The sequence below is a fragment of the Salvia hispanica genome, chromosome 1, assembly GCF_029641045.1.
Source record: "Salvia hispanica isolate PSC_SH4W2 chromosome 1, Shi_PSC_v1, whole genome shotgun sequence".
In the NCBI taxonomy this organism is placed as follows: Eukaryota; Viridiplantae; Streptophyta; class Magnoliopsida; order Lamiales; family Lamiaceae; genus Salvia; species Salvia hispanica.
The window spans coordinates 65,748,983-65,776,892 of record NC_142692.1 but is presented as its reverse complement, the minus strand read 5'-3'; the positions used below and the strand labels follow the sequence as shown (position 1 = coordinate 65,776,892).

General features: G+C 34.4%; 2 protein-coding genes across 2 annotated transcripts; both read right to left on the bottom strand.

The window, feature by feature from the left end:
- Nucleotides 1–1,551: 1,551 nt before the first annotated feature.
- On the bottom strand, nt 1,552–4,041 carry LOC125217512 (GDP-L-galactose phosphorylase 2-like). The gene is made up of 6 exons (XM_048119029.2): nt 3,440–4,041; nt 3,242–3,354; nt 3,087–3,146; nt 2,694–2,936; nt 2,170–2,604; nt 1,552–2,085 (listed from the first exon to the last, which is right to left on the bottom strand). The coding sequence occupies exons 1-6, from the start codon at nt 3,546–3,548 to the stop codon at nt 1,744–1,746; spliced, it is 1,302 nt and encodes a 433-aa protein (XP_047974986.1). The 5' UTR covers nt 3,549–4,041; the 3' UTR covers nt 1,552–1,743.
- A 14,361-nt stretch (nt 4,042–18,402) lies between these two features.
- Nucleotides 18,403–20,009, bottom strand: LOC125224371 (stemmadenine O-acetyltransferase-like). Its single transcript, XM_048127763.2, has one exon. The coding sequence runs from the start codon at nt 19,975–19,977 to the stop codon at nt 18,751–18,753; it is 1,227 nt and encodes a 408-aa protein (XP_047983720.1). The 5' UTR covers nt 19,978–20,009; the 3' UTR covers nt 18,403–18,750.
- Between the last annotated feature and the right edge of the window lie 7,901 nt (nt 20,010–27,910).

Here is a 27,910-nt window from a genome sequence, read left to right as displayed (position 1 = left end):
TCATTTCCTAGATTCATCAGTTATTTTAAAATTATCTTACCCTTATTATATCCTTAAATTATGATAGTCAATGAAATGATATAAAATAAACATTATGAAGCCTGTTCCCTCTTCTATCTATGCCGTCCTCCATCTTCTCTTTATGTTCTCATACAATTGCCAACAAAAAATATTCACTATCAAATCATCTGGAAGTGCTTCTGTCGTTCTTCTATATTGGTTTCTTTTTCTTCCCTTCTTTTTCTATATTATTTCCTGGAATAAATATAAACACTTTCTATATTTTCAAAATAAAACAAAATATTAACATTTCGAATACAATTATAGAAAAAATAAAATAAAATGCATTAGTAAACAGTGTAACCCCAAATATGGAGTTTCTTTGTTTTAAAAGCCATCTTCTTGTGCCGGTGTTTTTCATTGTTGAACTTTTGAGTAAAAAAATTATTTTGCCAATGTGAATTTAGGAAGAGAAAATTAAAGAGAATGGTTAATTAGCATTTGTTGTAGAATAAAGAGTTCATTAATATGCTAATTAGGATTGACTGAGAACCAAAACCGTTTAATTTCTTATATCGTTAATTCATTTTTATTTTATTTCATTATAATATTTAATATTCATAAATGCATTTTTTTCTAAAATTCTTCTTGTATAGGTAGATATATTATAATGTATTAATGGGTTGTATGAAAATTTGGATATTCTCATGATACTAAAAAAAAATCAGCTCGACTTGATGGTCGGCTCGCAAAAGGCGATGTCCCGGCTCAGCCTTACCCTAGCTCTCGGGCGTCCCTCTCAAGGTAGATGTCACACTTTCCTTTTTAGTTTGTCCCACAGTAGATGTCACATTTCTTCTTTTGGAAAAAGTTCCCTCTCACGTCAATTATAAAATTATATTTTCTCTCACCACTTAACACACAAAATAACATCTCCTAAAATCTCGTGCCATCTTCCAAGTGTGACATCTATAGTGTCCCATCACTTTTATTCTCAATCTATTTAAAGATTGCCATCGATATTATTAAAGTAAATTAGGGAACATTGACGGCTATAATGGTTTTCAAATTTTTTATTAGGATTTTGGATCGGGTAAGGGATACCCGACACGGGTATCGTGTAGTCTCGGTATGTCGCGGGGCGGATATTGGGACAACAAGTATGGCTAAAATCGGATACGGGTACCCGACTTGTCGGGTGCGGGTACCGACGGGTAACCAGTTTCGCCACCCCTAATTTCACTCTTATGAATGAGATAATTCTTCATTAGACATGAATCTTTGCCAAATAAACACCATGAATTTCAGGGAGAAAACAAAAAAAATGACCAGTAGGTAGCTCGTGAATTTAAAACTAATTAATATCCTTGTATCCATGTAAGAATATATATACGATAGAATATCATAATGGCCACATCATCATACAGAAAATTCCAGCCTAGAGTATGAAAATCAGATACATTGTGTAGCACTTTGCGGAAAAATAAAGCAACTGCCGTTGAAAATACACAATAAGTGTTAGTACTTCATATGAAGCAACAGAGCAGATAATGGCGTCAAATATAAACATCAATCATTCACTCAAGATAGCAACATTTCAATCACACACATAAATCCACAACCAATCCACAAACTTTACATTACATGCATAAGATAATAAGTCCAACACAACCAGCAAAACATAGTTTGCGTTTATTTAGGGAAATCTGCACATAAAACTCCACTTTTCATCAATGGATTCTGTTAAACAGGCACCATTGCAGGGTGGGAGCCTTTGATGGATTCATCGGCGTCCTCATGAGAAGGGCCGCTTGAAACCGACTCCTCAGCCGGAGCCATTCCAACAACCTCACCCACGCAGCAGCTGCTGATGGCTTCCAGTATGAGCTCCTTCACTTCCTCAAGCCTCTCCTCCGAGAGGGAAACCTCCGCGAGGAGCCTCCACGCGTTCTCCTCAGTCGCTCCCTCGTAGTCCTCCTTCCTTTTCAGCACCATATGTCCACTAATCTCCCACACTGCAGGATTCACTTGAGTGTCCAGGAGCTCCGGGCTCACTTCTCCAAGAGCCTGCTTCTCGGCGTAGCACTGTTTTTATACACATCGAGATGAATTAGTTAGTTAGTTAGAAACAATCATCATCTGCAATGAGATTGATAGCAGAGTCCTGACCTGAGGGAAGAGGAAAACGCGCTTTCCAGAGTCGGTTATGAGGACATTATAGGGAATGTTGTTCTCTTGCAAGCAGATGCAGGCGTCTGAGACGACATCAGAGAGATCTTTAAGGCTATCCCCACCTTCAAAGACAAGTCCCCTCACGGGATAGTTCAGTATGTACGAGATCTTCACTCCACCACTAGTAATGGTTATCTTCTTGGAAGGGGCCCTTTCAATTGGGAAGGGTGTTGCCAAGTAGTAGGCTTGGAAATGGAGGTGGTTGATGGTGGCAAACGCGCCCAAGCTGTTGTAGCCAACGCGGAAGTAGGGATTCCCGGCTTCCTCAGCCATGTGGAGAGCAAGGAGGAAGCTCTCGCGGTCAATCCTCTGAGGCAAGCACTCAAAGATTCGAGGGATCAGCAGCACATGTCCATATTCAATGGGGCTAACCTGTTTACACCACTCTCAACACAGTAAGTTACTACTAGCTAATCAAACACAATTTACACATACCAAACAACAAAACCGGGACAACGTACGTTGATGGCAACGACGCTTGGCGAATTATCAACATCAATGGGTGCATATGGGTTGAAATGGACATCATTGTCCTCACTGGCACCAAACTGAAACAGCACCTCCTCTTGGCCGACCTTAGTGAAGTTGAACTTGCTCTCGTCGAAGGGCTGCAGAACCTTATCAACACGAAACTCGGTGGGCCTCTTCTTGAGATGCCTCCCCTCATTCAGCTGTGCAATAAACCCATACTTCCCAGGAATCACCTACACACCATAATCACTCCAAATTAAACACAAGAGGCCACACACATGATTCCTTCTCATCTCCTAACTTCAAACACATGGATGACATCATAACTAGGCAGGAAATTCCACAACATGCCTAACATTTTGAGTCAAGAAGAAAAGACAAACCTTGGTTTCGCAAGCAGTGACATCATAGCGGAAGAGTCCTCTCTGCATACGCTCCTCCCACTAACATCATCACCAAACACCACAATTTTAGATAACAACACAATTACAGTTAAAAAAAAGAAAAAGTTACCCTTTGGAGTAAATTTAGAGTTTACCTCCCCAAGAACAAGGGAGTCCAAGAAGTCGATTCCAAGCTCGCTGTCGAGTGGAGTATGCTGAGATACAGCTTTACTCGCCTTCTTAAAAGCATATAACGGCAGCTTAGCCCCTAATTGAGCCCAGATCAAGGTCAAATAAAAACATGAAAAAAAAAAAACAACTTTAAAAACACAATCTTGAATTTTTAAAATTACCAGGAAGGCAGCAACTCCTGAGGCAGTTCCGGCCACATCCGCCCTCCTCCGCCTCTTCCCTTTGGTAATTGGAAACAACGGTAGGGACCCTCTTAATTCTTAGCATCATATTTCTAATATCTTAGTTAAAAATACAATCTTTAATTTGTTGTTGCCACAGACAGAAGGCAGCTTGTGGATCCAAGAATAATAGCAGAAGAATAAGAATAGATATACAAGCAGTTTTAGTAGATGTAATACTATAATAATAGGGGGGTGAAGCTAGTGACCGCCGCCGGCGAGGAAGAGGAGGTCGGAGGGGCTGCCGCCTTCGGAGGGGAGAGCGCCGCGACCACCGTGGGGCGAAGGGTTAGTCTCAGTCACACAACCCTTGCGTCGGAGTGCCCGGGCATGGGTGACGCCGCGGTTTCCTCTTAGTAAAGCCGTGATTGTCGACAACGTGTTACCCCAGGGTTTTACCCCACTGCTAAACAAGCCTAATTGTTACTTGAAATCCAGGGCTGCTTCTCACAATTGGGAATTTTTTAAAGAGGAAGAGGTGATTTGGTAGAGAGAAAGGTGTGAATGGTTTTGAAATTGTAAAATCTGAAAATTGGATTGTTGAATTTGTAATAGAATCGGGGGTAGATACTGTTTTCCTGCAGGGAAGGGGACTGGTGTGAATGGATAACATGGTGACAGGTGGCGGCTTTTGATTGGCTTGTTGGCTATTGAAGGGAAGCTGCCTGGAAATTTCCTATCCACTGCCGGGATTGCATGCATCTCTCTTTTTTCCATTTTTGAGTACATGCTTAAAAGGCAATCAAGAATCTAACTCTTGTTTAATTATGGCATATTGATATGACATTGATTCATACGCAGAAGGAAATCGTGAGATACTAGTTAAGAGTAGTTAAAAGTGGTTAATAATCGTGAAAATGGAAAGCTTCGAAAAGTAGAGTAACACAATGTAGGTAGACCAATGTAACTGATACTAGGTCTGCCAATTTTTGATACGACATGTTAACATGACACGCACCCGCACGAAATTAATACGACACGAATACGCACGTTCAGGATTTGGGTCCTTATAGGGTCGACCCAATAAGAACACGAAGATAACGGGTTGGGTCGAGTCGTGTTTGGGTCGGGTTTGGGTTACACGTTAAGAAAAAAAAATTATTTTTATTAAGTTAAAAATTATTAAACTTTAATTTTTAGTTATTTTTGTTGATTAAAAATATTATACTTTAGTTTTAATTAATTAAAAAAATATTATACTTTAATTTTAATTAATTAAAAAATATTATACTTTCATTTTATTAATTAAAAAATACTAATTAATTAATTTTAAGAAAATATTATGCTTAGATTTTATTAAAAATTACTCCCTCTGTCCCACTTTAGGAGTCCTGGTTTACCATTTTTGGGTGTCCCACTTTAGGAGTCCCGGTTGGAATATTCCATAAATGGTATTAGGTCTCACATTCCACTAACCTTTTTCCACTCACATATTATTATATAACTAATATAAAAAGGTATGACTCACATTCTACTATTTTTTTTCACCAACTTTCCTTTACATTTCTTAATACCCGTGCCGAACTCAACCGAGACTCCTAAAGTAGGACGGATGGAGTAATATTTTTTAATTATTTAATTTTATTATATAGATTTAATATTACTGTAATTTAATTTTTATTATTTTGATTAAGAAAATAATTATTTTAATTTGATAATTTCTTTATTTTATCGTGTAATATCATGTTTAATTCGTATAATAACATCATGTTTTAGTCGTTATCGTGCCGTGTCAAGCTAACTTACTATCATTAACATAGAGTTGACTTTTTTTTGGGTACACGATAACACGCACGAACCCGACACGAATCCGTTAGGTCGGGACACGATAAGAACCGATGATTTCGGGTTGGGTTGGGTTGGGACACGATTGGATTGGGTCGATAATGGGTTGACACGATAACGACCCAACACGCACGATTTGGCAGCATCTACCTCTATTTCCCATTAATTGATATCAATTTTCTTATTTTTCGTCCTCAATTAATTGATACTTTTATCATTTTTCTTAATTGACTCATATTTCACTTACAATTTATTACTCTCTCTGTCCCAAAAAAGTTGAATCGTATTTCTTTCGTTCCAACAAAGTTGAGTCATTTTCTTTTTTAACAAAAGACAAAACATCTAATCATTCTTTTTTAATTCCATCATTTATTTTACTCTCTCTTATCTTTCCTACTTTTTTCATCTCTCCTATTTATTTAATATAAATTCTTAACCTTCGTGACCAAAAGTTTTGTCTCAACTTTTATGGGACGGAGGGAATACTATAAAATTATAATATTAAAATATGACCCACATTTGATTAACTTTTTCTATCAACTTTTCACTACATTTCTTAAATATCGTGTCAAGTCAACCGGTTCCAATTAATGAAGAATGGAGGGAGTATAAATTTAATTAATACTTATGGTAAATTGTTAAATAAATTATGAATCGTTGGTTAAATTTTTGGTTTGTTCAAAATTTTCAAAATGTGAATAATACATCTTAAAGTTTGGCATTTTAATAATGGGATATTGGCATCTAATATCACGAAACTTTCAAAAAAGGTTAGTTTTTTCCCATGAACTTTAAAATTGGCAAATAATATCACGAACTTTACCCCCGGTTTATTTTTTCCCACGAATGAAAAAATTCATATTATTTTAATAGATTGAAGAACAATTTTGGAGGGTGTGCTTCAAGAAAAATTATCTTCAAAGATTGAAAAACTTGAAGCTCTTAAAATTGTTGTCGAGAAATTACGAAAACAAATCCGTATCATAATATTATTTGTGTGAATATTTTCATTCGTGGGAAAAAACAAACTGGGGGTAAAGTACGTGATATTATTTGCCAAATTTAAAGTTCGTGGGAAAAAACTAACTTTTTGAAAGTTTCGTGATATTAGATGTCAATATCCCTTTAATAGTTATCTCATCAATTTTCAATTTCAGCAAATTACTCACGCTGACATGGTCGTCGTTTTAAGAGACATGGACAAAGTGTCATTTCAAACTTGTTTAGACGTTATTTTGTCCAACAACTTTTTATCCACGTGTTTTAAACTGGTTATCACATCAGCGTATAGTTCGCCGAAAAAGGAAATTATGAGATAATTACGAAAACCTCAAACTTTGTGATTTATTTTTTAGATTTTTAAAAATATGGGATGAGCTAGAATTTGACTATTTTTTGTGATTTATTTAAAAAAATTTCATTTATATTATCATATAAAAATAGTAAGTCTACAATTAGCAGTACTCTTTTGTACCATAAATTTTAAGAAAGGTGAAAAATATGAATTATAAAAGTTGAAATGATACTTATATGATGTCTATTGTTTATAGTATAAGTGATAGGAACTCCTATGAACAGCAAAATGACAAAAAAAATAACTTGCGAGACAGATTCAATCCCCCATCTCATGCATGAACATACATTGGAGTAACGAATTGGATTCTAAGATTTAGTATTGTATCATAATTGAAACTAAGTTCACGTCCATGCATATTCAATAAGTTCACGTGGATGCATAATATAAGAGAAAAAATAGAGAGAAATTGATAGAAAAATTATTATTGTCGATGCATATATAAGAGAAAAAATAGAGAGAAATTGATAGAAATATTATTATTTTAAAAAAGAATCCATCTAATTATAAAAATAATAGGAGTAGTAATTATTATGAGTATTATTTTGAAGCTAAGTTTTCTTTGAAAATGAACTTCACTAAACTAGTTTGATGTTCGGCCTAGATTTGGGTTACTATCCCCACACATAATTCGGTTCTAATAATTTCTAAAAGAGAAATTAAATAGAAACACATTCTGGAATATTCAAAATTCGTTGAATATTGCAATATTCGGATATAAGGAAAAGAAATTATTGTCGATACCAATAATGGAGACAAAGAAGGTTCTACAACTTTGGGCAAAATAAATAATATTATAAGGTACTTGATAGTAGTAATATAAACTATATAAGGTATTCACGCAAAAATTTGGAATTGTGTTTAGATACAAAGAATTGTAAAACTGTAAAATTATATGATGATTTTGTTTTCTCAATTTTTTGTAGATATTGATTTATCTATAAATAGAAAAAAATTGAAAAATATATATTTAGTGACTACTTATAATATGCACTCTTTGTTTGGTTTATGAGTCAATCGGGTTTCATAAAATTATAAGAAATCGTGTGCTAATTACAATTGACTTGAGCTGAGTTGTCACCTACCTAGAATTTTCATATAGAATTATTAACTCTGATGTGTATAATTTTCATAATCAAGAAAATAATTCCATAGATCGCGTTTTTTTGATTTTCTATTTTATTTTATGTTAATTGATCCTGGATTAATATTTTAATTTAGTTAATTTCACTAATCATCCTAACCGTTAGTTTTTAAAGGAGCCGTAAAATAAGGACCGGTCCGACGACGATTTCATTTGTTTAGGGGGGTGAGAATATGGGTATCCGTGGATATTTGACCCGAAAAAATCGGGTATCCAAACCCGAAAATCATCTAAATGTCTATCCAAAACCCGACCCGATATATTTCCGGATACTCCAATACCCGCCCCGGGTATCCATACCCGATGTATCGGGTACCCAAATACCCGACTCTTTATATTTATTAATAACTAATAAAAAAAATTTTATATATTAATATAAATATAGAAATATTTAAATTGACTAATATCTTTAACGTTGCATTTATTTTGTAGTATAAAACTATAAAAAAAGGGGTCACTTTTATTTTAAAGTATATGATGATTATATTATTTATGGGGATTGGTTATGCAATATGTAAGTAAAATAATACTAAAAGTTTTGCATTTAATTAAACTGTAGAAGCAACCAATAATATAATTCAAAAGTCAAAATACTTAACTAAAATATAAAAACCACATGAGTTGGTTATGCAATACGTAAAACTTGAGAGTTTGGAGAAGCACTTAGAGTAAAAGAGATTGACTTACTTATATAAGTTTAGAGAAAGTTAACCTAATAAGTTGTAATTAGTAATTAAATTCGCCTAGCTCTTGAAGCCTAAAAATGACTAAACCTAATTTAAAAAATGCTTTAAATAATAAATTGGATATTCGGGTAATATCCGATATCCATTCGGATTATCCGATACCCGATTTATCTTAAATTTCAATACTCAATCTCATACCCAATCCCATAAAATTGGATATTGGGTATCCAATACCCGTCGGATATCGGGTCAAGTACGGGTAAACCCAATACCCAATATCCGTATTCCCACCCCTAGTTTAGGACTCCATTTTCAAAAATTAAATGTTTTGGACCAACTTTATATTTCGGTCATATAAGTCTAGGACCAAAATAGCACTTTACTCTATATAAAAAAACGTTAGTGAAATTAAATTTTATAGTTTTGAAATTCACTCATTCCGCTTATTATAATTTAATTACTATGAATTTTTAATTTCTTGCAATTTAAAAAATCTAAATACACTAAGTGTCCTTTTGAATTTCACCCTAAACTATTTTCCAAACAATAGTACTCCTAGTACTATTTTTCGTGCTTAGTGTTTGTTTTTGACACGTAACTCCCGTAACACGTTACGTGTATGTGAATCCATTTTAACTGCTATTTTCGAATCATTTTCATTTTTGGATGTCCCACTCAAAATGTTACTACATTTTTAAAAATAAAAACATTATTGTATCTGCTTTTTTTTCTCTCTATTATTATATTCTCTTTATTTTAAGTAGGTTGGAATTGCTCGTCGAAGGAAAAATAATGAAATCACCAATTTCATGCATTTAGATTTTTAAAAAGTTAAATGTAAACTCTGTTTGTATATTTGCAGGCAACTAATCATAATTAAAATTACACATATGCATAGAGATTGGATTGTGACAAGAATTTCTCCAAAGGATCAAATCTATTTTTAATTAAAGAGTGATGTAAAAGTTTACATCCTACTTTCAAATTAAAGATTCCTTGTTTTTATTAGTATTTTTCTAAAATATAAGGATCGCAATCGCATCTGATTGAAATCTAAGCATAAACAATATGCAAGAAAACAATTCAACTATTGGAATTTATTATATTTACATGCAACTTGATATGGAATACTAATTGTTTTGATTTCCTAATAAAGATCCCGTTCACATACGTAGAATATACTCGCTATAAATAATTCGATTATATATACATGCAACTATAGATGACTAACTATTGTTTCATTTTCTAATAAGGATCCCTTTCACATGTACACTTTACTAATATTCGTACCAACGATGATGCAATCACTTTGCAAATTTCTGGTCAAATTAGGTGCCAATAAAAAAGTGGTGCAATCATTGTATGATTGTATAATTGATTTGAGCAACTTATGCACCTAATCCTAATTACATAAGCAAGATGCATCTCCCATCAGAAAATTAAATAAAATAAAATATAATATGCCAATATAGTAGGTGAAGAATTTTCCGAGGGGGTTGGAACTTAGACATCACGTGTGTTCGTTTAATTGGAATCTTCATAGTAAGATAATTTAGTTAACATTGTTTATTGAAACTTTATAAATTTTCTTGATGATGAGTTTATATTAATATATATCTCAGTTTTTAAAAGAAACGGATTTCTTATTTTCTAATAATTACCTTTAGATATTTTGATCATTTAATAAATGAGGGATATGGTCAAAGTTTCAAAAAGAGTTCAAATTTAAAAAGAAAGGAATTTCTTATTTTCTAATAATTACGTTAAGATATTTGTGAATATGGTCAATGTTTTACAAAGATGGGCTAGTAAACGAATCACGAAGCTATTGATTCATGGTTTAATCGATTGGATCCACATAAGTTTGACTACGGGTAAATGTGTTTTATAAAAATATTGAAATTCGGCAAAATTTCTAAATTAAAACCCAATTTTCAAATTGACATTTATTATATGTGCATGGATACCATTTTGAAAGGAAGTAAAAGAATGTTGCTGCACCAAGAGATTGTATTTCAGAAGCGAACTAACATGGAAACTGAAGGCAGATCTTTTATCTGAAAATTAATGTGATTAATACCAATTAGAAATATAACCAGAAAGTGAGGTTACTTATCAATTTTCATTTGCTTTTCCATTTTAAAAATTATAAAAATCATATGTACATTTTCTGAACTGACTAGGTAAAAGAGAAAAGAGGCATATCCTAAATCTTTCTGCAAAAGTTAGGTTGAACAAGCAAAGTAAGAAATACTAGTAGTAAAATAGAAACTCAAAAGCTCACAACCTATTTACCTTTCAACTGCTAAGCTCAACTTTGGATCAAGTAGCGGTTCGCGACTGAATAGGTCATATTCAATTTTTAAAACATTTCATAAAATCAATAATGAAAAATGGCCACTTTTATTTAAGAGAAATAAATAAAATGGTTACAAACTCAACAATAGTATATACCATAAATTAGCATGTTTTAGTACAAGGGTGATAGTTAAAGCAAGTGGGAAACCAAGCTAAGTAGGAAGAAGGAAGGAAGTAAGAAGTTTGAATTATAGAATTTGAGTGTTAATAACTGCTAGAACAATAGAATAAATTAGACATGGCCACGGTTCAAAAACCGCCGGTTCCGGTTCGTCGAATGCTTGAACCGTAACCGGCCCGGATACCGGTTATCCGATTCCGGTTTATCCGCCGGTTACCGCCGGTTTCGGTTCTGGTTACTAACCGTCGGTTTTTCAGCGGTTCCGGTTCTTATTTTTTTTTTTATTTAAATCTTATAGTTAAAACTTTTAAATTCTATAGTAAAATCCAAAGAGATTTTGAAAACGGTCGAAAACCGGCGGTTTTCTGACCGAACCGCCTTCTGACCGAAAACTGGCGGTTTCCGACACCTTTTCAGACCCTACGCTGCAACCCTACGCCTACGTCTGCAACCCTAGCCCTGAACCGTCGGGAATCAGCGGTTTTGTGTCAGAAACCGGCGGTTTTCCAACACAAACCGGCGGTTTTCCGACCGTTTTCAGCCCTACGCCTGCAACCCTAGAAACCTACCGGCAACGGCTACATTTTCCCGGTTAACCGACGGTTCCGGTTTCATATTTTTTGAACCGTAATCGGCCCGTTATAAACCCTAAATCGGATTTCGAACCGGAACCGTCGTCCGGTTCCGACCCGCCGGTTGGGAACCGGCGGTTAACCGCCAGTCCGGTTGGGTTTGGCCACCTCTAGTCAATAAATATCAAAAGTCATCTTATTGTTACATGTCAAAGTCTCTGTATAGAAAGAAATGTAAACTTAATACCAAGGCCCACTAGGAATTACCCTGGCCTAATCCATGTTAAAATATACAAGGGGAAATTCGATGAAAAATACTTGTGGAGAAAAAGATCAAAAGAGTACTCGATCAAAAAGACAAAAACAATAAAGTACTATTATATATTCAGATCTGATATATGAGTAATTATCTAAGAGTATTATATAAAAATTTGTGATTCCTAACTTGTAATCACATGTAATTGGGCCATCAATAGATTGCATCAAAATTTGAGCTCTTTAATCCTTTGTTCAATAATGGAACTTTGTTGGGGTGAGTCCACTAAAAGATGCATAAAAACGTCTCATATAATCTTTAGTTTTATAATAGAATATGAGCGTAATGAATTTGTAAAAAATTGAGATTCACCTAAAACAAAATAAAAAATATAAAATAAGTAGATTAATAGATAATATTTTATGAACAGTCAAAATGACAAATGTGAACAACATATAGTAAAGGGGGGAGTACTACCTCTTTGTATAGATCAGTACATCCTTCTTATGCACTCTAAAAGTTGAATGTTTTTGCTGGATTGATTTTGTGGTTCTATTGTGTTCAAATCTCAAATACTTGTCTTCATCTTATATAGGCAGTAATATATCTATAATTAATAGGATAATAAACAAACCAACCTATTTAAAAACCTTGATATAATTGATTGGATCTAACTATACACATTGTATTGGATACGTACGGTGTAATGTTCAATAAAAAAATAAAATTTGAAAAAGCAAAAGCATGGATAGCAACATGAACTATCAATCACCGCTAGCAAATAAACACTATATATAATGATCTGAGAAGAAAATAAGAACATAAGAGCATCCACAATATGGATGCTCGATCGCGCGCCCGATCGGCCGAGATCGGGCTCGGGCGCGGTCGGGCATCCATTGTAGCCCTCGGTCGCGCCCGATCCCGAGCCCGATCGATCGGGCGCGAGATCGGGCGCCCATTGCGACCAAACGCCCGAGCCCGATCTTAAAAAAAAAAATTTAAAAATTGATTTTTAATTATAAAAACCGATTTTTACTTCAAAAAAATCAATTTTTAAATTAAAAAATCATTTTTTAACTTGAAATAAAAACTGTAATTTCACAACGATCCATACTAAAAGAAGGATCCGTGAATTAGTGAAAGAATATATTTATAGAATATAATCCTTCACACTAAATGAGCAAGTTTTGCATTACTTGAGTAAACCTTTTATAGATAGGTTTTCAACTCCAACTTTCATTGTGACTTCGATGTGGGACAAATGACAATTTTATAGATAGGTTTTCAACTCCAAATTTCTTTGTGATTTCGATGTGGGACAATTAGTTTTACACTTAAAAGAGAGTTTTTTGTTGCTTTATGTAAAAATTTGTTTGATTTCAATGTATAATCTATATTTAGCCAAATGGTAAATGTATATGGGAAAATTATAGAGAATGTGTGTTCAAGTCCCAAACTCAACATACTTTTTTTATTTTGACCTTTATTATACTTTACTCATTTTATTCGATTAATGCAAGTGTTTTATTTAAATTTATTGTGTTCTATAATATTGTATTTATATTTTGCTATTTTTTATTTAATTAAAATTAAATATATAATTTATAATTTTTTTTTAAATTAAGTAATGCATGATTTTCATTTAATTTAGTATTTAATTTTTCTATTATAATATGTGAAAATATAAAAAAATAACATTAAAATTGAAATGAAAAGTGGATAAGAGATAGGGCATCATCCACTAGGGCTTCACCATTGCAGAAAGATAGGGCATGCTGACGTGGCAACCACTAGGGCTCTCACTGGGGCTTCCACTAGGGCATCCATTGGGGATGCCCTAACAAAAATTATGATGAGAAGGAAATGAAAACTTAATAATAGTGGTCCAATGGAAGGGAACATGAACATGTTACTGCTATTGCTATCTGGACCTTTTCAGAGACCCATGTCCTTTCGATATATCAAAAAGGGTACTTTATTTTGGATATAATTGGGACTTGGCAAATTGGAACCTCCACATTCTTTGGTGCACATTTCTTCGGGCCCCGGCCCGGGCCCGGGCCAAGCTTATTTGGTATCCAAGACAAGATCCTTCGCATCAAAATGTACTGAACGAAAATAACACACTTGTCTTTTTTTTAGTACTTCTTTCATTCACAAATAAGTACTATATCTAAAATGTATTGAACAAATTTAAGCCATTAATTATAACATCTACATCCACGGAATCTTTTTACTAATTCATTCATCCACGGACTCTTTTTAAAAAAGTTTTAAGCCTATGTCCTCCCACTCTATTTCACTCTCAAAGTCATGAGCATATCTTATTTACAAAAAACAAAACTTTTTTTATTTGATGCACGAGACCCTTAAAGGTCTGTTTGAATTGAAGTTTAGAACACAACCATTTTGCAACAATGTTTTTCTTGGTTTCTCATGTTTATTTGTGGTGTTTCAATTGATGGTATGTTATCTATAATCTTTAAAACCACATGCTTAGTTTGTTATTAAAGCTACATTATAGTAGGAAATTCCAAACTATCATCTGTGTTAGCTTTTATTTTTGCAGTCACAACTGAATTTGACAATTTTACCATTTTATAATACAGAAACTACTTAATACTACTCCATCCGTCCACTATTTAAAGAGCCTTTATGACTTGGCACGAGTTTTAAAAAATTATTTGACTTTGTAAAGGGATAAAGTGAATGGAATGTGGAGTCCATTTAGGGAGTGTTCGATTTGCAAGATTGTATTATGGATTAAATATGTAGTGTGTTTGGTTCATGAGATTCAATCCCACAATTCATCCTAGATAGATAATCATGGGATAATTAGTCATAGCTAATCCCGATGACTAAAATAATCTCACAATTCAATCCTAGATTGTATCTTGGTATTATTTTATCTAGGAAACCGAACACCACCTTAAAGTATTAGTTTATATTGAAATGTGAGAGTAAAAAGTTGATGGAATCTGGAACGTTAGGTCCGCATACTAAAAGTGGAATAAAGTAAATGGTTCTATAAATTATGGATAGGACAGCCAAGATGGTAAAATGGTTCTTTAAATGGTTGACGGAGGGAGTATTACATAAATTTAGAAAATTACAATAATTTAAATCAAAATAATGAAATAATTCAAAACTATAAAAAATTCCTAATTTTTTCTCGACCCCCTGGATTATATATTCATAGATACGGTGGAATCGGACGGGTGCCCAAACTCGCATCGCATGCATAGGAAAGTTTAGGTCGGATGACTCAGTTTTTAGAAGGTTGATAGACATGCAGCATTGTGTAATTAGTCCAATAATGTTAGCTCATGTTCTTCAACAAATTATCAACGAATATCGGTCGAGGCTTACATTGTATGGATAATAGTAAGATCTAGTACTAGAGAACTATTTACTATTGGAGTTGAGAAAGAGCAATTCAAGCCTTGTACTGTTCGAATTGCTGTCCATCAGTTTTATTTCAAGGGTCATGTGGTGTTATGGAGTTGGATCCCCTTGCTGTGCCTCACTCATCACAATATTTTAATATTAATTTTTTTTTTAATTTTCTTTTATTAATACTCCTTCTGTCCCCTATTAGGAGTTACACTTCCGTTTCTGCACTCATTTTATAAAAATGATAATAGATAATTAAAGTGGAGAAATGGTAAAGTAAGAGAGATAATAATGTAGAGAAAAGTCTTATCTACATTATTCTCGCTCTTACTTTACTATTTCTCCACTTTAACTATTTATTATCATTTTTATAAAATGAGTGCCGAAACGGAAGTGTGACTCCTAATGAGGGACGAAGGGAGTAAAATATTTGTGTGTGGCAGCAGGGGCTGCTGTGGTTGAAGCACAGCAGGGGATCCAAGTCCGTGGTGTTATATTAAGCCCAAATTACATCTATTATTTCAAAAAATGATTTGAAGTTTTGGCTCCAACTCCGTGGTGTTACATTAAGCCTAAATTACATCTATTATTTCAAAAATAGTTTGAAGTTTTGTTTATTTTTTAAAACCTCAATCATTGTACACTCTTTAAATTTTTGAATGTGGCCTTAGATAAACTCAATGCCGAAATAAACCGAAATTTGATTTCAAGAATAACACCACATGTTTTATAAATAAAAAATCAATTTTTGTAAAGTAAAAAAAAATTATAAGAGACATGCAGTGGCCGCGAGTGCTGCAATAGAGATAGTACGTGTTGCTGAATTTGCAGTCTCCTCCCCAAAATGCCGGTTGCAGTAGAGCCGCGTCCGAGGCAATTAAATATATTATTAATAATCTTAGTAATATACTCCCCCCGTCCCACTTAAAATGAAACATTTGGGAATTGACACGGGATTTTATGTAGTGTTGTTTTGTGAGTTGATGAGGAGAGAGTAAAGTAAGAGAGATGAAAAAGTAGAGATAGAGTTGTTTCCATTTTAGGAAACGTTTCATTTTTAATGAGACAAACAAAAAAGGAAAACGTTTCATTTTTAATGGGACAGAGGGAGTATTATTTACCTACTAAAAATGCACCCACTAATATTTGTTAACTATATTTAAAAATATATGTCGAATTAAATTAATGTTTAAAAATATAAATAGGAGCCTATTAAAATACTTCCTCCGTCCCAAGATAAATGAGCACAAACTTTTCGGTACGAGATTTAAGAAAATGAGGTTTTGTTAGTAAAGTGGATAGTGAATAAAGTAAGAGAGTTAATAAAAAAGAGAGAAAAAGTAAGAGAGAGAAAGCCAAAAAAGAAAATGACTCATTTATCTTGATACGTTTCAGAAAGGAATGTGAATCGCTTATCTTGAAATGGAGGGAGTATTAAACAAGCCCGATAATTATTTGTTTCTTAATTTTTTTCCGTAATTGCACGAGCATAAAATTTATGTGTTAAGTGATCATTTTACGTAAATTCAGTAATTTAAAATTTGACCAATGCGTCACGTGATATTAAATTGTGGATAAGATGCGAATAATTTAATTTCGTGAATCGATTACATACATATGGGCCGTGAACGTGGGCCTATTATAGAGGCACATTCTTAGTAGTGTCGATTTTTAGCTTTACGAATACTGGGCCCAAATTAAAGCCCATTCTAGTTAATAATTACCAGGATAACCAACCTGAATCAGAAAATTTTAAGTAAGCCCTCTCATGGATTGGTCAACCTTTATATCAAGTCACGAAGCTGATTCTGTCTCCACTATTTCCTCAATTTTGTCCATAAAAATATGACCCCATGCAGCCATTTGGGCCACGTCAGTTTAAATCATCGGAAATATAAAAATCGCGTCGAGTTGAGAAATCAACATAATCTAAAAAATAATAATTTTACATCCACTTTAAAAATTTGCAAAAAAAGTTCAATTTCATAAAAAGGTTGATGATATTTCCTATCAATACCCATAAATATAATGAATATTTAGTTTGGGGATGATGTTTTATTCTCAGTGACGGACCCAGCACTGGCCAAGCCGGTTCCTGGACCACTAACTCCATCAGACATTACAGGTTTGGCGTCCACAGTAGATTTAATGATCGGCCCAATTTAAGATGAAAAATTAGTAATTATTTGGGCTGCTACTAGATACATGTGAAAATTACCCTATGAATAGGAGATGACATGTACTCATACTTAGAATTAATTGCGTACTATATATTTATTTTAATATGATCACAGTAAGTGTGATACATGACTTTGAAAGAAAGATATAATGTAAATGATAGGATCTACTTGACAAGCATAGAGTTGGTACAGTACAAACAAGTACAATTTGTATCGATAAAATATGCCACATTTTTTAAAGAAAACCTGCCATTTATGACCCGGTCAGGTTCGCCCCACCCAAAATCCGCTTCTTAAAAAGGAAACAAGCACACACTTGTGAAGGAGAATGTTAATGAAATTTGTGGTTTACTTTTCTATATTAGTTTTATAATAAAAAAGGAGAATATTAATGAAATACGTGATTTACTTTTTTATATTAGTTTTATAATAAAAAAGGAGAATGTTAATGAAATTTGTGGTTTACTTTTTTATATTAGTTTTATAATAAAAAAGGAGATTGTTAATGAAATACATGGTTTAATTTTTTATATTAGTTTTATAATAAAATGTGAGTGAAGTGAGTTAGTGGCATGTGAAACCTATTTATCATTTATAATAAAAGTGAAATGTGATTTTAATTGTGGAACAAACTGAAATGCTAAAATGTGACTCTTATTATTAGACGGGGGAGTATATGTCACTTCTTTTATCATGGTTCATATTTGACCTTATTTATAAAATCAAAATTCATTTTATACATACATATAAACTATATATCTACTTGCACATATAGTATGGAACATATCAAAACTCAAAACTAAGGTTAAATTGGTAAAAATCATGGGTTTCATATAGCCCGATGCAACCCACGGGATTCATGTGGTAAAAATCACCTTATAGTGTAGGAGATCCATCTATTTTATTTAATACTATTAATTTGATTGCATATAAATTCACGAAATGTACACAAATTTTGGTAACTAACTAAAATGATTTATTGGTCAAAAAATACATAAATGAATTTGGATCTTACTCAAATTTCGTTTATATTTTCATAAAACTCCTCCAGTTTAAATAAGAAATTTATTGATATGGATGAAATGAGTACATAAGTACAAAGAGTTGGTACAAACGTATAATTAAGTACAAACAAGTGAAATACTTCCCGCACCACATGCAATATACTCCTCCTGTTCCATTAGAAATGAAACGTTTTCCTTTTTTGTTTATTCCATTAAAAATGAAACGTTTTCTAAAATGAAAACATCTCTATCTCTACTTTTTCATCTCTCTTACTTTACTCTCTCTTCTTAACTCACAAAACAACACTATATAAAAACTTGTGTCGATACCCAAACACTGCATATTTAATAGGACGGAGAGAGTATATAATAGTAGTAGTTATGAAATTTTAACATTACAACTTACTCTTTATCATCAGAAGAGCTTCAAGTTTTTCCATATCTGCTTTGGTCAACTGAATTTTTGTCTCAATTCCACCCCCACTCTTTGTATCCATAAAATATACCACATTCTTGACAGGCATGCCAACGTTGATGACCCGGTCGGGTGTTCCCCACCCAAAGTCCGCTTCATACAAAGGAATCCTGCACACACTTGAGAAGAAGAATCTATCCACCGCGGCTCTACTTGTATTGCGCAGCACTTCCAACTGCATCTCCCTCTTCTTCAGCCCAGCCACGTACCCGGCATTGACCGCCATCGAAGCTTCCCTCATCTTCCGTATAAGCTGGACGCCGCTGTCCCCGGGCACCGCCTCCACCGTGGAAGGAACAATCAAGTTACCGAACTGGTGTACGGACAGAGGCGGGTGGGCCCGGCTCCTCAAGTTTATCGAATTGTACACTACGCAGGTGTAACCCTGGTCGGACCTAACGCCGACTGCCGACACGTAGGAGGTCCATATAAAAGCCGATAGTGCCTCGACCCGGCTCGGACGATGCCCTCCCGCCGCGGTGTACCTTTCCTGGAGAGCAGCGATCTCTGGGGCCGAGAACAAGAAGGTACTGGCGGTGACCTCTTCCTCCAATAGTTTTGCAGAAGGGGACTGGAGAATGTCCAGCGGCGGAGCATAGGTGGCCGTGTCCAACTTCACGAGCGGCGCCGGCGCACCACCGTCTCTCGCGAGGGCGGACCAGGTGTTGACGAACAAGACAAAAGATAACGCGTCGGAGATCTTGTGTGCGAGGCTGATCCCCACGGCGAGGCCGCCGCAGCGGAGATAGGTGGCTTGAACGGCCAGGCAAAGATCATCCGTTGTCAAAGGTAGAAACTTCTTCAAATTTGTACGGTTTTGGGTGGTTATGACTTGCCGGAGGTCGCAGTCGGCTTCGGCCTCCGAGAAGGGGATTCCGGCGTCGTTGCAGTCGACGTAGAGGTTTCCGACGATTCGGCCGGCGAGGGGGTAGTATATGGAGAGGGCCTCTGATAGGGATTTCTTTAGCTGCTTTGATTTTCGGGAATTGGAAAATTTGGGATTTGATGAGTACAAGTAGACAAAGTGACTGAATGAGGGAAGCGTAGTTTGATCAAAAAATGAAAGTTGGTGTTTTTGAAGAGATTTTGGAGTTGGAGAAGATGGTGTGATAGTCTCTATCGAGATTAGCCTACTTTCTATTTCCATCTCTCTCTCTCCCACTTATACGTACACTATGTATTTACTAAAACCGAGCTGCGTGAATTGTGATAAAAACTCAACTATATATACTAGTACTCTACAAATCCACATTTTATGACTTTGTATATGCAATCTTCAAATTAGTTGGGAGGATCAAAATTTGAAGTTGCTCTTTGCACGAATACAAGTTGTCATTTTGTATTGGATAGTCATATATACTATTCCCACCAACTATGTCTAATTTTGATTCGACACAAATTTTAAGAAATTGTTTAACTTTAGAAAGAATCATGAGAAAAAAAATTAGTGAAATATGGACATCACTTTTTTATATTGATTTTATAATAAAATGTGAGTGAAGTGAGTTAATATAAAATGGAACCTAGTTACCATTTATGATAAAAGATGGTATGATTCTTATCGTAGGATGGAATGAAAGGGAAAAATATGACTCTTATTGTGGTACAGAGGGAGTAATGTGTATATTTAAGTACCAAAATAAAGATTATTTTTTAGTTATTTATATTATAAAAATAATCAATGAAATGTCAATTAGGAGTCAAACAAACAAAACACTGAAAATTTTATCAGGTTTTCGGGCCAGCTATTCGGGTTAGTCCTATTCAGTTGCGGGCTGATCGGGTTACAATTTTATTGGGCTAGAAATTTCCAACCCTAACCCCCTAAATGTAGCTGGCTATTCGGGCCAGCCTACGAGTTGCAGGCTGCACTGACATCCCTATATATATGGCTTGTTTATTTGTCAGACAAAATTATTACTCCATCCATTCCAACTAAGTTAGTGTTATTTTATTTCATCATATACTTTTGTTAATATGCCTTGAATTTGTATAGGATTAGGTTTCCTAATTGGGATAAGATTATGTTTTCTAGGCTCAGTCTGTCTAATGTGTGCATATATATATGAGAGTAGAGCTCATAATTCTGCAATCTGTATCTGAAAACTGCAGTCATAATACAATTTGTTCTTCATTCTTTCCCGTGGACGTAGCCAACACAACATTGGTGAACCACGTAAATTCTGTGTCTATTTACGTTCTTTTGTTTCTCGATTCACAACTGCCCTATTTGTCATAACAACTTTACTCTTTCTTACTCATCCATCCCATTCAAGATGGCCACATTTTTGAGTGAGACGGGATTTTAGGAAGTGTTGTTGGGTGGAATAAAATAGAGAGGAAAAAAGTAGTTCAATATTTTAATGAGGAGAGATGAGAGCGGAGGTTATTTTCAAAATTAGAAAGTGACCATCTTGATTGGGACAAACAAAAAAAGAAAGGTGACCATCTTGAATGAGACGGGTGTACTTTGTACTCCCTCCGTTCCATAGTAATGGAGGCATTTCTTTCCGGCACAGAGATTAAGAAAACTCGTGTTAAGTGAGTTAAGTAAAAGAAAATGGTAGAGAGATGAAGATAGAATAAAGTAAGAGAGAGCAAAGTAAATGGAAAGAAAAGTGTTGACTTTTACTAAAATGGGAAATGACTCTACTACTATGGAACATACCAAAATGGCAAAATAACTCTATTATTATGGAATGGAGGAAGTATTATTTTATTCTTCTCTTTATTATATTTTCATTTACCAATAATCACAATTTTTTAATCTTCGTACTCAAAAGTTATGCTCTAACTTAGTTGAGACAATGGAAGTATTATTTTTATTACTCCCTACGGCCTGCTTTAAATGTCTCACAATTAACTGGTACGGTTTTTGAAAAATTAATTGACTTTGTTAATAGAAAAAGTTAGAAGAACGTAGGTTATACTTTTGTATATATATTTTATAATAAAATGTGAATGATAATAACTTAGTGAAATATAGAGTTCACTATAAAAAATGATAAAATTAAAATGAGACATTTATCTGTGTATTCAAATAAGAAAATATGAGACATTTAATGGAGAATTTACATCAAGATGCATAATTTTAATAACTAGTATATCAATATTTTCTTTTGGTGTTAATTGTTCCAGACAACCTGGATTTACACCATATAATTATAATCTCGCATCATCAGACGTTCTCGTCTTAATTGTAATATGTCAACTCTTCTTAATTAAAAATTAATGATGCATTGTCCAACTTAAAAAATAATCACGCACCTCACACGTTCGCTCCTCAACTTTTCTTAATTAAATTATTACTCTATCGTGGTATATTATTCAATACGAAACGTCAACTTATATGATTCCATTTTTTTATAATTAAAATAGCCAGATTGTTAATCTACTTATTCTCATCCTAATCTACATATCTCCCCTTTATAGATGTTGGGAATATGGTTTTTAATTTTTATGTATACTTGTTCACATATGCAAGATCCAATTAATTTTCTATTCACACAAATTAATTTGAAATTGAGAATTCAAATTAAGAGTAATGGTGATATATCAAGTTTGAAACTTACAAATATATACGCGATAACAATTTATTATACAAATAAAGATATATAATTAAATAGGTCGAAACTAAAATTGCAACACATGTCAATTACTTTCTTCGTAAGTGAGGTTATTTGTTGAAATAAACTAAATTCTCAACAAATAACCTCACACACAACCTAAATGAGATGTTCATAGTATTTGGCAACAATCAACTCACTCTTCTCTCCTACGTTATCCTTTTATCTCTCTTACTTTATCATCTCTCTTACTTTATTATCTCTTTCTCTTTTTAGTTTAGCCTCTCTCTTTCTCTTGCTTATTTTACTCTCTCTATTACTTTATTATTAATAATTTAATTCACTAAACACCACTACCTAAATTCTTGTGCCTAAATAGAAATATCTAGCTAAGGCCGGGACGGAAGAAGTACAATTTTTATTAAAATACATTTATAATTTTAGACCCATATAATGATTTATTTATTATTTTAAAAATATTTCATAATTTAATATAAACAAAATGGATGGTGACCTAATCCCTACACCTAAACCCAAAAGTACCAAACCTTAAAATATCGATCTTAATGTAACACCCCAAACTCGATTAATGACCCACCATGTTAGAGATGCCACAATTTTGATACCATAAAGATGAGAAAGTTTCGGCCAAGAAGCGACAGATGTTTGAAAAGGCGCATAGTGCCATTGTTATGTGTCTTGGAGATAAAGTGCCGATGGAGGTCACGAAGGAGACAACCGCTGCAGATGTTGGCTAAGTTAGAGGCCCTCGCCAATCGTCTCTACATGAAGCAACGCCTGTACTCGTATAGATTCAATGAATTGAAGCCGGTCGAAGAGCAACTTGATGAGTTCAATAAGGCAACCGACGATCTTGAAAACATTGAAGATGAAGACAAGGCGATACTACTTTTGAATGCACTTCCCAAATCCTTTGATCATCTAAAGGATGCCATCTTGTATGGAAGGGAGAAAGCTATCACTCTGGTAGAAGTTCACTGCGTTTTGAAGGCGAAAGGAGCTTCAGAAACGCACTAGTATGGGACATGATCTGAATACGGCTGATTGTACAGCTAATGTGGAGGTTGCTCGAATCATGAATGAGACAGAGAAGAAAATAGCAGATTCCTGGATCATGGATTTCGGGTGTTCTTTTCACATATGTTCTCACAAGGCATGGTTTGAAGGTCTCATTGAAGCTGATGGATTTGTATTATTGGGCAACAATCAGGTATGTGCTATTAAGGGAATTGGAAATATTTGTTTTAAAGTATATGATGGCTCTGTTGCATTGTTGACTTGAGTTAGATATATACCCACCATAAAGAGAAATCTAATATCTCTTGGTATGTCAGAGTTGGATGTTCCTTTGTGTTTAAATAAATGGGTGTATGAAAGTTATGATTGGCAATGCTACTGTTATAACAACCTCTAGAAGAAATAGACTATATTGTCTTGAAGCTCTAGTTATTGTTGGGAGCTCTTGTGTAACTGCCGATGATAGCTTGAATCTATGGTTTAAAAGATTGGGGCATGTTGGTGAGAAGGATTTAGAGAATTGATAAAGAAAGGGGTTTTCAACTGTAATGATCAGGAAACAACAATAAAGTTGTGTGAATCTTGTTTGCTAAGAAAGAGAAAGAAGTTACCATGTGGATCACGAAAACATAGCTCCAAAAGACCACTAGATTACTGCCATAGTGATCTTTGGGGCCATAGTCCATATAATTCTATAGGGGGTGGAAGATATTTTCTAAGTATAATAGATGATTTTAGCATGAACGTCTGGGTCTGGATACTAAGGAAAAATCATAAACTTTTGATAAGTTTAAAACATGGTGCAGAGCTATAAAAGTTGAAAGAGGGTATGGTTTAAAATGCCTAAGAACAGACAATGGGCTGGAGTTCTTATCAAATGACTTTGACGCTTTCTGCAAGATGAAAGGAATAAAGAGGCATATGACTGCACCAGGGAATCCACAGCAAAATGGGACAGCAGAGCGTAAGAATAGGACCTTGCTAGAAAGAGTAAGGTGCATGATGCTCATATCAGGGGTCCCTAAGAGGTTCTAGGCAGAGGCAATTTACACTGCTGCAAAGCTGATCAACAAATGTCCCAGTTCAGCCATAAAGCATGACACTGCAGATAACAGATGGTATGGTAATCATGAAGGCTATCAGAGATTGAGAATTTTTTGTTATAGAGCTTTCACTCACATAAAGCAAGGAAATCTTGAAGCAAGAGCTTTAAAGTGCATTTTCTTGGGATATCAAGATGGAGTGAAGGGCTACAGGTTGTAGAGTAAAGAAGTTGGGAATCAAAAGATTGTTATTAGTAGTTGATGCACTTTTTATTAGCTCTAAAAATACCTGCAAGTATACATGATAGATCTAGTATAGCAAAAGATCAGTATCGGATATCAAACACGGGGAATATAATTGCAACTAACTATTATGTACTAAGCGTCAAATACTATCTAGAGAAACAAGAGAATTTTGGATTTTTGAAAATAAAAACAATTAAAAGCAAGTAAACAACTAAATGCAATTAAATAAAAAAGATAAAGTATGAGAGATAAGAAAATTCTAGGGATGTGCGTTCACAGTTATGGTATACAAATTCCAACTACAATACCCTATCACAGTTTATACTTCAATAGAACGAGTCACATAATTTATGCCCATGCGGTACAAGCATAGATTACTAACTCTAGGGTTGTCAATCCTAGATCCATAACTTCTAAAAGCTCCTAAGACCCTTGAAAAGTCCTCACTCTCAATTAACAGTTCCGTTTTAAGGGAAGCTAATTGTAGTGTCTACTAAGTGGATCTAACTCACCAACATCTCTCACGATTATGTGGCAAGTTATATTAAATCATCACAGAATGTGTCACTCAAACATGAAGTATTACGGAACAACTTAGGGAAGAAACGAAGTAAAAATAAAATGGATATTGAATAGAAAACGAAATTGTATAACCAGAGTCGTTACTAACACATCCTAAGAATCCTATAAATTTAGTTAAACATAAATGAATAAGCTAAAAACATAGATTGAAGTGAAGACAAAATGAACATAAGTGCTAAAGCAAATAAAACCCAAAGGTTAAATCCTTGTAGCTCTTTGATGATCTCTTGCTTCTTTCTCCAACCCCTTGCACAATGAAGAACTCTCAAATTTATGCTATGGATTTAATTGGCTAAAAGATGATATGAGAGATAAGAGAATTTCAGGGATGTGCGTTCACAGTTATGGTTATACAAGTTCCAACTACAATACCCTAGCACAGTTTATCATTAGGATCTTCTTTTTGCCTCATAATTCTAGAGCATAAAATTGAGAGAGTTCTTCATTGTGCAAGAGGTTGAAGAAGGAATCAAGAGAAGATCAAAGCTACAAGGATTCAACCTTTGGGTTTTATTGTTTTAGTTCTTATGTTCACTTTGTTTTCCCTACATTCTATGTTTATAGCTTATTCAATTATGTGTAACTAAACTCATAGGATTCTAGGGATGTGTTAGTAACGACTTTGGTTATACAATTCCGTTTTCTATTTAATATCCGTTTTGTTTTTACTTCGTTTCTTCCCTAAGTTGTTCTGTAATACTTCATGTTTGAGTGACACATTCGATGAAGATTTTACATAACTTGCTACATAATCGTGAGAGGAGGTTGACGAGTTAGATCCACTTAGTATGCACTACAATTAGCTTCCCTTAAAACGTCACTGTTAATTGAGAGTGAGGACTTTTCAAGGGTCTTAGGAGCTTTTAGGAGTTACGAATCTAGGATTTATAACCCTAGTGACATGGCCATAATTTATGTGACTCGTTCTATCGAAGTATAAACTGTGCTAGTGTATTGTAGTTGGAAGTTGTATAACCATAACTGTGAACGCACATCCCTGAAATTCTCTTATCTCTCATATTTTTACCTCTTTAATTTGTTGAAATTAGTTGTTTTATTGCTTTCAAATTTTTCTTGTTTTCAAAATTTTCAAAACTCTCGTTTCTCCAAATAGTGAAAGAAGCTTAGTAGAAGGTAGACAGTCTGTGATTCTATTCCCCGTGTTTGATATCTGGTACTGACTTTTAGCTATACTATATATACTCTGTATACTTGCAGGTTTATTTAGTGCTAATAAAAAGTGCATCAGCGACCCACATTAGTAGTCTCACTAATATAATACTTATGTTTGTCAATGATGAAAGTATTTATAAAGTCCAATATTATGCGCACCTTATGTTCATTATTTCTATTTTACTGTGGCTCTGTCATGTGTGACAAGTGAGAGAATCGAAAACTTTGTGTCCCACATGTTTCCCAAGTGGGAGAATGTAACTTTTATGTCTCACATGTGTGACATGTGATAGAATCTAAATAAAATTGGATTTTTAATATAATACATTAACTTGGTAAGACACATTTTTCCCTAATTAATTAGCTATCAGTTTAGTATATTGATTTAAATGGGACGTCCCCTAATTAGTAATCCCTCCGTCCCCCATTAGGTGTCACGACCGCACTTTCTAAGGATAGAAAGCCCGATTGACCGTGACTAGGGGAGGATGAAAGAAGCGGGGAAGAAAGGGGAAAACTGTGGCACACCTGAACTTGAACTGAAATAACTTGGAATATATATAAAATTCAGAGTGCATGGTACAAGAGAATGAAATCTCGACTTTTACATTGCAGCGGAAGAGTCAAGAGCAGATGACATCGTGTATGGAGACACGACGCATCCAAGTACTATTCTATCGAATGATCTTCATCGTCTATGCTCAACACCGCCCGCCGTCATCACTGCTCAACCTGCACATTTTTAAAACATATGCAGGACTGAGTACTTGGTGTACTCAGTGGACACGTGCCGAAATATATTTCACTAAAAACTGATTTTGTCAAACCACTCCTAAGTAAACTCGGGATTTTAAGTAAAAGATCCGAGAAAACTAAATCATTTTCCTTGTCATTATCAAAAGCGATCTGCTGTTCTATTTTCCTGGAACTTATGTCATATCTGAACTAACTCCTGGTGAAACGAAGTCACAACTCCTGGTGAAATAAATTCACAAACTCCTGGTGAAACAAATTCACAACTCCTGGTGAAACCAATTCACAACTCCTGGTGAAACCAATTCACAAACTCCTGGTGAAACTAATTCACAACTCCTGGTGAAACGAATTCACAAACTCCTGGTGAAACTAATTCACAAGTCCTGGTGAAACGAATTCACAAACTCCTGGTGAAACTAATTCACAAACTCCTGGTCTAGTAGGGACATCGCCCTTGCTAGACAATCAGATAGGCAAAGTTTAAAACAAGACATGGCTTGACATAACTTTCAAAAACTTCCTGGTGAAATGAATTCACAAACTCCTGGTGAAACTAATTCACAACTCCTGGTGAAACGAATTCACAAACTCCTGGTGAAACTAATTCACAACTCCTGGTGAAATAAATTCACAAACTCCTGGTCTAGTAGGGACATCGCCCTTGCTAGACAATCAG